The sequence below is a fragment of the Oncorhynchus mykiss genome, chromosome 18, assembly GCF_057628025.1.
Source record: "Oncorhynchus mykiss isolate SJ-2025 chromosome 18, ASM5762802v1, whole genome shotgun sequence".
Taxonomy (NCBI): Eukaryota; Metazoa; Chordata; class Actinopteri; order Salmoniformes; family Salmonidae; genus Oncorhynchus; species Oncorhynchus mykiss.
Genome location: NC_143039.1, coordinates 20,523,635 through 20,535,759, shown reverse-complemented (window position 1 = coordinate 20,535,759; position 12,125 = coordinate 20,523,635). Strand labels below are relative to the sequence as shown.

General features: G+C 48.0%; 1 protein-coding gene across 3 annotated transcripts in view; it reads left to right on the top strand.

The window, feature by feature from the left end:
- The window catches only part of LOC110513917 (uncharacterized), a 99,239-nt gene that overhangs the window by 52,351 nt on the left and 34,763 nt on the right, over nucleotides 1-12,125 (top strand). For all 3 annotated transcript variants that reach the window (XM_036951305.2, XM_036951303.2, XM_090207694.1), the window contains exons 4-6: nucleotides 197-366; nucleotides 2,866-3,044; nucleotides 7,212-7,365. In XM_036951305.2, coding sequence (XP_036807200.1) covers nucleotides 197-366; nucleotides 2,866-3,044; nucleotides 7,212-7,365 — 503 coding nt within the window. The remainder of the gene's footprint in view (nucleotides 1-196; nucleotides 367-2,865; nucleotides 3,045-7,211; nucleotides 7,366-12,125) is intronic.

Below are 12,125 nucleotides of genomic sequence, written 5' to 3'. Positions count from 1 at the left end.
CCTGCATTCGTTAAAAAACGCCTTGAAATACTCCAAGATTCATTTTTAATTTCAAGGCTTTTTCCACAGTAAATGTAGGTATTTTCATTCTATCACATCGTGTAGTAACAATGTAACCGAAGAGTCCGTCTTCATTAAAATAAATTAGTTGAGTTGAATTGAATTGACCATATCATTCCTTTGTTGTTTGTTACAGAAAGGGGCCGAGGCGTGAGTGTCCAGACTATGTAACGGGCGGCCCCAACAGTTGTCACTTTGACAGCGGCCACACATCCATCTGGACCACATACTGCATGAACGTGATGGCCAGGACCTCCCACGGAGTGTTCAGCTCCAAGGACCACTGTCTGGAAGTGGCTGATATAGGTACAGGGAGATATAAATCACTGTCTGGGTGTGGCTGATGATATAGGTACAGGGAGATATAAATCACTGTCTGGGTGTGGCTGATGATATAGGTACAGGGTGATATAGTTCACTGTCTGGGTGTGGCTGATGATATAGGTACAGGGAGATACAGTTCACTGTCTGGGTGTGGCTGATGATATAGGTACAGGGTTATATAGTTCACTGTCTGGATGTGGATGATATAGGTACAGGGTGATATAGTTCACTGTCTGGATGTGGCTGATATAGGTACAGGGTGATATAGACCCCTGTCTGGATGTGGATGATATAGGTACAGGGTGATATAGACCACTGTCTGGATGTGGCTGATATAGGAACAGGGTGATATAGACCACTGTCTGGATGGGGATGATATAGGTACAGGGTGATATAGACCAGTGGTTCCCAAACTGGGTCAAATTTGGGTAGTACATCATCAGTTCCTCTTATCATGTTCGTCAATACATAACTTAGAGAGCTATTCAGAAATGTCCAGCTCAACTAGCCCATGTTAGCTCAAGTTTATTTATATGTTTTTTAGCCCATAGATATTGTTGTATGTTTTTAGTCACTCAGATATAACATGAATACACATTAGACATGGCAAAATGAATACAATTGCAATACAATTAGCTTTAAACTGCTAAATGTTCTTTGCACCCCATGACAAAATGTGTAGAATTACAGAAACCTGCAACATTCTCTCCACCAACAAGAAGGGTGTGAACAGTTTCTGTCATGAACAGAGCTTGTGCCCATAGAAATAGATGTGGAGGGGGGGGGGGGGGGGGGGGGGTGGGGCAGGCTGTTCCCCAATGCTGGAATGGGGGAACGGTTTGGGAACCCCTGATATGGACCACCTGGGGGCTCCACTCAGTCTGGAACGGCATCCTGCTGCCGAGATCAAAAACCATCTGGCTAGTGATTTCTCTTGCCCCCCCACCCCAAAAGAAGAAAACTGTCAAATCAGCAGCAATTCAGCTAAAATTGAGTTTAATTTAGGAAATCTGCTCCCAAGTATTTACACAAATAAAGAAATAGAAATATGTGATGTTGTCTCAATGTAATCAAGGTATGAAATTACTATTCTTTTCAAATACGATCTCTTTTGGGGCTTAGTTGTGGTCAATTTGCAGTGTACAAATTATTATCATTATTTTCCAGCCCCCCAACCATTAGCTCCAACAAAAGTCACCCTGTAGCTGAATCAAGTTGCCCTAGATAGTGTGCTACGTTTGACCAGAACCTAAGGGGAATTGGGTGCTATTTCAGTACACTATAGTATATGGAATAGGGTGCTATTTCAGTACACTATATTATATGGAATAGGGTTCTATTTCAGTACACTATAGTATATGGAATAGGGTGCTATTTCAGTACACTATATTATATGGAATTGGGTGCTATTTCAGTACACTATAGTATATGGAATAGGGTGCTATTTCAGTACACTATAGTATATGGAATAGGGTGCTATTTCAGTACACTATATTATATGGAATAGGGTTCTATTTCAGTACACTATATTATATGGAATAGGGTGCTATTTCAGTACACTATATTATATGGAATTGGGTGCTATTTCAGTACACTATATTATATGGAATAGGGTTCTATTTCAGTACACTATATTATATGGAATAGGGTGCTATTTCAGTACACTATATTATATGGAATTGGGTGCTATTTCAGTACACTATAGTATATGGAATAGGGTGCTATTTCAGTACACTATAGTATATGGAATAGGGTGCTATTTCGGCTCAACCTATGACTGTTGTGTTAACCCACTGTTGTGTCTGATATTTGTGATGTCTCTTCCTGTGTGTCTGGCGTCGGCCACGCCTCCTCTCCCTGTTTGTGTGACGTCTGCTCCTCCTCATTTCAACCCATTCTGTCCCTCTTACTTCTCCATCAGTGAGTGCACTCCCAAAGTCGATGGAAAGAGCACCCTGATTTGTGTGTGTGTGTGTGTGTGTGTTTGTGTACACGTGCATGTGAATGTTCAATACTCTATGCACATTGCAAACAGTCACCACTCATGTCTACATTGTGCTTCCGTATACACAGAGAATAGTAACGCATGTGAAGGAAAATAGAAGGGTTCCTCTCCAGGCTCTAGGCTTTTTCTCACGGTAACAATAGAGATGTGTCATTCAGAACCTATCCAGCTTCCCCTTCTTACTCTGAAACCCCTTCCAACTGGCCTTTCTCCATGTTCATTATAAAAGATAACCCCATTCACGTACCATTACCTCAGCATGTTGCTTATTGTCTCTGTTGTCCCTCCACATCCTGTTTGCTGTTCATTGTGTATTCTCCCCTCCCCCTGACTGCCAGCCTAGGTATTTTCCTTTCACCATCCTCCTATCTCATTGTTTCTCTATTTACGTTCTAGCTCTTCTTCTCTCCCTGTGAAGCATACAACCATAACAAGCCCACACCATGCAGTTTTCTTGTCTGTCTGTCTGTCTGCAGTGGAGACAGAGGCTCCGGTTAACTTGACCTACACCCTGTTGAACGAGACGGAGGAGGAAGCTGGCCGCACCGCCATGGTGTCCTGGGTTTACCCCAATCCCTCCCACATCCAGTACGGTTGGATCATCCTGGTCTTCGAGCTGCAGTACCGACGCATCGCCGAGCCCAACAACTGGAAGGTAGAGAGAGAGAGAGAGTTTTTAAAAAAAAATTTTTTTATAAAACCTTTATTTTTTTTCTCAATTGTTAACATAAATAATGACACACTGCCTTTTCAGAAATGAAACAACAAATGTAATTCCTAAACAAAAATAAATACATAACATATACATTCAACTTATTTCATCAGCAAAAAATAATTTCCCCTCCTCTACAAAACAAAGCGCTCCTTCGTAGGCCCACTTCTCCTCAAATAATAGGAGATCTTTTACAGCTGAAAAGAACTCAAAATCTACTTTTATTCTTGCTTTCACTAATCCTTTAAAAACACATCTTACCATATCCCGTTTCTATCTTATGTTTCCTACTCAGAAAAATTGACATCTTAGCTTGTCCCAAAATAAAATTTAACATTTGACATTTTCTTTTCTGTTGTTTACTATATTGAAACCCCAAAATAAAAACAGTGTTATTGAAAAACTCCCCTACAGCTTTAAACAAAGATTCCAGCATTTCCAATAGAGGTTTTATCCTCTCACACTCCATAAAGCAGTGAAAAATGGTTTCTCTTATATTACAAAAAGGACATCCATCTCTAACATCTGAGTTAATAACAGATACAAAAGCATTAACTACAATGATGCCATGTAAAACCCTCCATTGCATATCACCAGTACCCTTTTGTAACGGTGGCTTGTACAGTGCTCTCCATGCTGGCTTTACCTTGTCATCAATGCCCAATTTTACCCTCCATGGAGTGTCTTTTCTATTTTTCAATGTATCTTTATTCAACACCTTGACACACCCCCTATACAAGTCCTTCCCATTCAACTCATCCAAACCCACCTCCTCCAACCCTCTCAAATCCAGCAATAACGCCTTTCTTTCTGACTCTGGGATATTTGGTGTAATCCCTAGTCTTGGAAATGAGACGTCTTCATCTTGTACCTTCTTCTTGTGGCTACTAAGCATTCCCCATTCTTCCGCTGACAGAGCCTTCCTGCAGCTCCCCAGCATTTGTCCGACAATCCTTTCCGACCTCATCCCCAAATGTTCTGCCACCCGTCTTCCATCCATTTAGGCGGGCCCAGCCATGGCCATTAACTGTTTTAAGGTTATGATTTTCCCCTTCACCAGAATCTTGGAGAAATGTGAAACAGCTGCAGTTGTACAATCCAGTCCTGCCCCATACAGCCAATGCACTGACTCCGCTGAAGTTCGTCTGGACACCTTCATTATGCTCCACACTCTGAGAAGGCCTCTATAAAACGGAGGTACTCCCTCCCTAGAAATCTGGCTACTATCAACCAGAAATAAAGCCTTCTTTAAACCTAATCCTCCAACCCGCTGTAATACAAGACCTGCCACCCCTCTCCACACCACATTTTCCGGTCCATAAAGCAACCTTTGAATAAACTGAAACCGGAAAGCAGCAGCCCTACTAGCAAGATGTACAAGACCTTGTCCCCCCTCCTCTTTTGACAAATACAAAACACTTTGTGGAACCCAGTGATACTTATCCCAAAAGAAATCCACAATAATTGCCTGTATCTTAGCCAGAAGGCCAGATGGTGGTTCTAAAACTGACAACCGATGCCACAGTGCAGAGGCAATCACATTGTTAACTATAATAGTGCGCTCGTATATGACATACGAGATAGTAACCTTACGCCATCTCCTCATCCTCCCTTCCACCATTTCAACCACCCCACTCCAATTTTTTTCCATTGTCCCCTCATCTCATAGGTACACTCCAAGATACTTAAAACCTCCCTTACACCATTCTAGCCCCCCTGGCAAAGCCATTATCCCTCCAGACCATTCTCCAATCTGTAAAGCACAACTCTTTTCCCAATTTACCTTTGCAGAGGATATTCCCCTAAAACGATCAACCATTAGACTCAAGCTATCCACCTCCGCTTGATTTTTCACTAACACAACTACATCATCAGCATAGGCTGAGAGACGAATAGGAGGAATATCCTCTGAAAAGTACACCCCTGCAATGCGACTTCTAATGCTATTTAGTAGTGGCTCTATAGCAATGGCATATAACATTCCTGACAAAGAACATCTCTTTCTACCTCTCCCTCTCTCTCTCTCCCCCCCCCCCTCTCTCTCTCTCTCTTTCCCCCTCTCTCTCTCTCTCTCTCCCTCTCTCTCTCTCTCTCTCTTTCCCCCTCTCTCTCTCTTTTTCCCCCCCTCTCTCTCTCTCTCTCTCTCTCTTTCTCCCTCTCTCTCTTTCTACCTCTCTCTCTCTCTCTTTCTACCTCTCTCTCTCTCTCTCTCTCTTTCTACCTCTCTCTCTCTCTCTCTCTCTCTCCCTTTCTACCTCTCTCTCTCTCTCTCTTTCTACCTCTCCCCCTCTCTCTCTTTCTACCTCTCCCTCTCTCTTTCCCCCTCTCTCTTTCCCACATCCCTGCTTGACGACTCACTCCCAGCATGCACTCCGACGAGAGAGAGAGAGAGAGAGAGAGAGAGAGAGAGAGAGAGAGAGGGAAAGAGGGAGAGAGAGGGGGGGAAAGAGAGAGAGAGAGGGGGAAAGAGAGAGAGGGGGAAAGAGAGAGAGAGGAGGAAAGAGAGAGAGAGAGAAAGAGAGAGAGAGAGGGAGAAAGAGAGAGAGAGAGGGAGAAAGAGAGAGAGAGAGAGGGGGGGAAAGAGAGAGAGAGATGGGGAAAGAGAGAGAGAGAGAGAGGGGGAAAGAGAGAGAGGGAGAAAGAGAGAGAGGGAGAGAGAGGGGGAAAGAGAGAGAGAGGAGGAAAGAGAGAGAGAGAGGGGGGGGGGAAGAGAGAGAGAGGGGGGGAAAGAGAGAGAGAGAGGGGGAAAGAGAGAGAGAGAGAGAGATGGGAAAGAGAGAGAGAGAGAGAGAGAAGGGGAAAGAGAGAGAGAGAGAGAGAGGGGGAAAGAGAGAGGGAGAGGTAGAAAGAGAGAGAGAGGGGGAGAGGTAGAAAGAGAGAGAGAGAGAGAGAGAGAGAGAGGTAGAAAGAGAGAGAGAGAGAGGTAGAAAGAGAGAGATGGAGAAAGAGAGAGAGGGGGGGAAAGAGAGAGAGAGGGGGAAAGAGAGAGAGAGGGGTAGAGGGCTAAAGAGAGCGGGGGAAAGAGAGAGAGAGAGCTAGAGGGGGAAAGAGAGAGAGAGAGGTAGAGGGGGAAAGAGAGAGAGGTAGAGGGGGAAAGAGAGCAGTGGAATGAGAGAGAGAGCGGTGGAATGAGAGAGAGGTAGAGGGGGAAAGAGAGCGGGGAATGAGAGAGAGAGAGAGGTAGAGGGGGAAAGAGAGCGGGGGAATGAGAGAGAGAGGTAGAGGGCTAAAGAGAGCGGGGGAATGAGAGAGAGAGAAGTAGAGGGGGAAAGAGAGCAGGGGAAAGAGAGAGAGAGGTAGAGGGGGAAAGAGAGCAGGGGAAAGAGAGAGAGAGAGAGAGAGAGAGAGAGGTAGAGGGGGAAAGACAGCGGGGGAAAGAGGGAGAGAGAGAGGAAGAGGGGGAAAGAGAGCGGGGGAAGGAGAGAGAGAGAGAGAGAGAGAGGTAGAGGGGGAAAGACAGCAGGGGAAAGAGAGAGAGAGAGAGGTGGGGGGGAAAGAGAGCGGGGGAAAGAGAGAGAGAGAGAGGGGTAGAGGGGGACAGAGAGAGAGGGAGGGGTGTAGGTGCAGTGTTTATCAACACCATTTGAGGGTGTTAAGCGTGTGATGTGGGAAGCATGTCATGTCCTTGATTGATTCTTTAAGAGGAAGATGTGCTTATTTCACAGTTAAACCGGGAGTTTGTCTGTTACCCACGTTACGACCGATGATCCTGCCTCTTTGTCAGATGAGAGAAGAGAAAGAACAGAAACAAACAGAAACGCAGCAGCTCTCTATGGCTTCATGGTTTAGTCTGGCTGAACGGTGAAACATCTTTTTTTAAACAGTACCATATTATTTCAACAGTATCGGATTTTTAAACTGTCACTTTAACCAGTATCACACTACTCATCACCTTCTGTCACCTCTATCCCGTGTAGCTCATTTGGTATAGCATGGTGCTTGCAACGCCAGGGTTGTGGGTTTGATTCCCATGGGGGACCAGTATGAAAAATGTATGAAAATGTATGTACTCACTACTGTAAATTGCTCTGGATAAGAGCATCTGCTAAATGATGGATGTGTACTGTAACTGCTACTGACAGCTCACTATCACCCCCTGTGTGTCTGCAGGTGAAGGGCTTGCTGAGAAAGCCTTGTCTGGAGCTGCTGGATCTGCCGGTAGGAGAGTACATTGTCAGGGTGAGATGCCGTTCCCGCAACAACGGCCTCTGGAGCAAGTGGAGCACCCCTGTCCTACTCTGTGTCCCAGTCAAATCTACCCCCGGTAGGGACTCTTAACTGTCTGATGATTCAGTTACAGTCAACTCCTAATCTGAAGCATTAGGCTATAACATAACAAAATGTGGAAAAGGGGTCTGAATACTTTCTGAATGCACTGTTCGTGTGCCTCAAACACTGCCAAGCGCCTATGAATAGGAAACTGCCAATGTCATATCTATCTAAAGTACAGCACAGTGTCTGTACTGTTATATATGTCATGTACTGTCATGTTGTATTGTCTCTGTCCTTTCCCTTCACCCTGTCTCCCTCTGCTGGTCGTTGTTATGTTACCTTTTCTCCCCCTCTTTTCCCCAGCTGTGCCCTGTCTCCTCCTAACTACCTCGTCACCCCGTTCCCCACCTGTTCCCTTTTTCCCTCTGATTAGGTCCCTATATCTGTCTCTGTTTCTGCTCCTGTCCTTGTCGGATTCTTGTTTGTTTGTTTGTGTGTCTCATGCCTGAACCAGACTATCATCGTGTGTGCTGCAACCTTGTCCTGTCCTGTCGGAATCTACCTGTCCATCTGAGCCCACGTATGTTCGTCATTAAAGTACTCTGTTTGTTAATTCGCTTTTGGGTCCTCATTCACGCACCATAACAGAAGAATCCGACCAAGAATGGACCCAGCGACTTCGGATCCTCTCCACTCAGCCGTCGAGATCCAGGGAGCGATGCTAGGCAGACACAAGCAGGAATTGTCTGCTGCTCGACATGCCGTTGAGACCCTGGCCACCCAAGTCTCCAACCTCACAGAACAGGTTCACCATCTCCGCCTCGATCCACCGGCCACTTCCAGGGCTTTCGAATCTCCGGAGCCCAGAATCAATAACCCGCCGTGTTACTCTGGGGAGCCCACTGAATGCCGCTCGTTCCTCACCCAGTGTGATATTGTGTTTTCTCTCCAGCCCAACACTTACTCCAGGAGCACTGCTCGTGTCGCCTACGTCATATCTCTCCTTATTGGACGGGCTCGTGAGTGGGGCACGGCAATCTGGGAGGCAAGGGCTGAGTGTATTAACCAGTATCAAGACTTTAAGGAGGAGATGATACGGGTTTTTGATCGATCTGTTTTTGGGGAGGAGGCTTCCAGGGCCCTGTCTTCCCTATGTCAAGGCAATCGATCCATAACAGACTACTCTATTGAGTTTCACACTCTTGCTGTCTCCAGTGGCTGGAACGAGCCGGCCTTGCTCGCTCGTCTTCTGGAGGGTTTCCGCGCAGAGGTAAAGGATGAGATTCTCTCCCGGGAGGTTCCTTCCAGCGTGGATTCCTTGATTGAACTCGCTATTCGCATTGAGCGACGGGTTGATCTTCGTCACCGAGCTCGTGGAAAGGAGCTCGCGCTCTCCGTCGCCTCCCTCTCCGCATCACTACCATCTTCCTCTGCCGGCTCGGGTGCTGAGACCATGCGGCTGGGAGGTATCCGCATCTCGACTAAGGAGAGGGAACGGAGAATCACCAACCGCCTCTGTCTCTATTGCGGTTCCGCTGGTCATTTTGCCACTTCATGTCCAGTAAAAGGCCAGAGCTCGTCAGTAAGCGGAGGGCTACTGGTGAGCGCTACTACTCCTGTCTCTCCTTCAAGATCCTGCACTACCTTGTCGGTCCATCTACGCTGGACCGGTTCGTCAGCTTCCTGCAGTGCCTTAATAGACTCTGGGGCGGAGGGCTGTTTTATGGACGAGACCTGGGCTCGGGAACATGACATTCCTCTCAGACAGTTAAGGGAGTCCACAGCCTTGTTCGCCCTGGATGGTAGTCCTCTCCCCAGGATTCAGCGTGAGACGCTACCTTTAACCCTCACTGTTTCTGGTAATCATAGTGAAACCATTTCTTTTTTAATTTTTCGTTCACCTTTTACACCTGTTGTTTTGGGCCATCCCTGGCTAGTTTGTCATAATCCTTCCATTAATTGGTCTAGTAATTCTATCCTCTCCTGGAACGTCTCTTGTCATGTGAAATGTTTAATGTCTGCTATCCCTCCTGTTTCCTCTGTCTCTTCTTCACAGGAGGAGCCTGGTGATTTGACAGGGGTGCCGGAGGAATATCACGATCTGCGCACGGTGTTCAGTCGGTCCAGGGCCACCTCTCTTCCTCCACACCGGTCGTATGATTGTAGTATTGATCTCCTTCCGGGAACCACCCCCCCCCGGGGTAGACTATACTCTCTGTCGGCTCCCGAACGTAAGGCTCTCGAAGATTATTTGTCTGTAGCTCTTGACGCCGGTACCATAGTCCCCTCCTCCTCTCCCGCCGGAGCGGGGTTTTTTTTTGTCAAGAAGAAGGACGGGTCTCTGCGCCCCTGCATAGATTATCGAGGGCTGAATGACATAACAGTGAAGAATCGTTATCCGCTTCCTCTTATGTCTTCAGCCTTCGAGATCCTGCAGGGAGCCAGGTTTTTCACTAAGTTGGACCTTCGTAACGCTTACCATCTCGTGCGCATCAGGGAGGGGGACGAGTGGAAGACGGCGTTTAACACTCCGTTAGGGCACTTTGAATACCGGGTTCTTCCTTTCGGCCTCGCTAACGCTCCAGCTGTCTTTCAGGCATTAGTCAATGATGTCCTGAGAGACATGCTGAACATCTTTGTTTTCGTTTACCTTGACGATATCCTGATTTTTTCACCGTCACTCCAGGTTCATGTTCAGCACGTTCGACGTGTCCTCCAGCGCCTTTTAGAGAATTGTCTTTTCGTGAAGGCTGAGAAGTGCACTTTTCATGCCTCCTCCGTCACATTTCTCGGTTCTGTTATTTCCGCTGAAGGCATTAAGATGGATCCCGCTAAGGTCCAAGCTGTCATTGATTGGCCCGTCCCTAAGTCACGCGTCGAGCTGCAGCGCTTTCTCGGCTTCGCGAACTTCTATCGTCGTTTCATCCGTAATTTCGGTCAGGTGGCAGCTCCTCTCACAGCCCTTACTTCTGTCAAGACGTGCTTTAAGTGGTCCGTTTCCGCCCAGGGAGCTTTTGATCTCCTCAAGAATCGTTTTACATCCGCTCCTATCCTTGTTACACCTGACGTCTCTAGACAGTTCGTTGTCGAGGTTGACGCGTCAGAGGTGGGAGTGGGAGCCATCCTTTCTCAGCGCTCCCTCTCTGACGACAAGGTCCACCCATGCGCGTATTTTTCTCATCGCCTGTCGCCGTCGGAACGTAACTATGATGTGGGTAACCGCGAACTGCTCGCCATCCGGTTAGCCCTAGGCGAATGGCGACAGTGGTTGGAGGGGGCGACCGTTCCTTTTGTCGTTTGGACTGACCATAGGAACCTTGAGTACATCCGTTCTGCCAAACGACTTAATGCGCGTCAGGCGCGTTGGGCGCTGTTTTTCGCTCGTTTCGAGTTCGTGATTTCTTATCGTCCGGGCTCTAAGAACACCAAGCCTGATGCTTTGTCTCGTCTCTTCAGTTCTTCAGTAGCCTCCACTGATCCCGAGGGGATTCTCCCTGAGGGGCGTGTTGTCGGGTTGACTGTCTGGGGAATTGAGAGGCAGGTAAAGCAAGCACTCACTCAAACTCCGTCGCCGCGCGCTTGTCCTAGGAACCTTCTTTTCGTTCCCGTTCCTACTCGTCTGGCCGTTCTTCAGTGGGCTCACTCTGCCAAGTTAGCCGGCCACCCTGGCGTTCGGGGTACGCTTGCTTCCATTCGCCAGCGTTTCTGGTGGCCCACCCGGGAGCATGACACGCGTCGTTTCGTGGCTGCTTGTTCGGTCTGCGCGCAGACTAAGTCCGGTAACTCTCCTCCTGCCGGCCGTCTCAGGCCGCTTCCTATTCCCTCTCGACCGTGGTCTCACATCGCCTTAGATTTTGTCACCGGACTGCCTTCGTCAGCGGGGAAGACTGTTATTCTTACGGTTGTCGATAGGTTCTCTAAGGCGGCTCATTTCATTCCCCTTGCTAAGCTTCCTTCTGCTAAAGAGACGGCACAAATCATCATCGAGAATGTTTTCAGAATTCATGGCCTTCCGTCAGACGTCGTTTCGGACAGAGGTCCGCAATTCACGTCTCAATTTTGGAGGGAGTTTTGCCGTTTGATTGGGGCTTCCGTCAGTCTCTCTTCCGGCTTTCACCCCCAGTCTAACGGTCAAGCAGAACGGGCCAATCAGACTATTGGTCGCATCTTACGCAGTCTTTCTTTTCGCAACCCTGCGTCTTGGTCAGAACAGCTCCCCTGGGCAGAATACGCCCACAACTCGCTTCCTTCGTCTGCGACCGGGCTATCTCCTTTTCAGAGTAGCCTCGGGTACCAGCCTCCGTTGTTCTCATCTCAGTTCGCCGAGTCCAGCGTCCCCTCCGCTCAGGCTTTTGTCCAACGTTGCGAGCGCACCTGGAAGAGGGTCAGGTCTGCACTTTGCCGTTATAGGGCGCAGACTGTGAGAGCTGCTAATAAGCGTAGAACGAAGAGCCCTAGATATTGTCGCGGTCAGAGAGTTTGGCTCTCCACTCAGAACCTTCCCCTTAAGACGGCTTCTCGCAAGTTGACCCCGCGGTTCATTGGTCCATTCCGTATCTCTCAGGTCATTAATCCTGTCGCAGTGCGACTTCTTCTTCCGCGATATCTTCGTCGCGTCCACCCGGTCTTCCATGTCTCCTGTGTTAAGCCCGCTCTTCGCGCCCCCGCTCGTCTTCCCCCCCCCCCCCCCATCCTTGTCGAGGGCGCACCTATCTACAGGGTCCGTAAAATCTTGGACATGCGTCCTCGGGGCCGTGGTCATCAGTACCTAGTTGACTGGGAGGGGTACGGTCCTGAGGAGAGGAGTTGGGT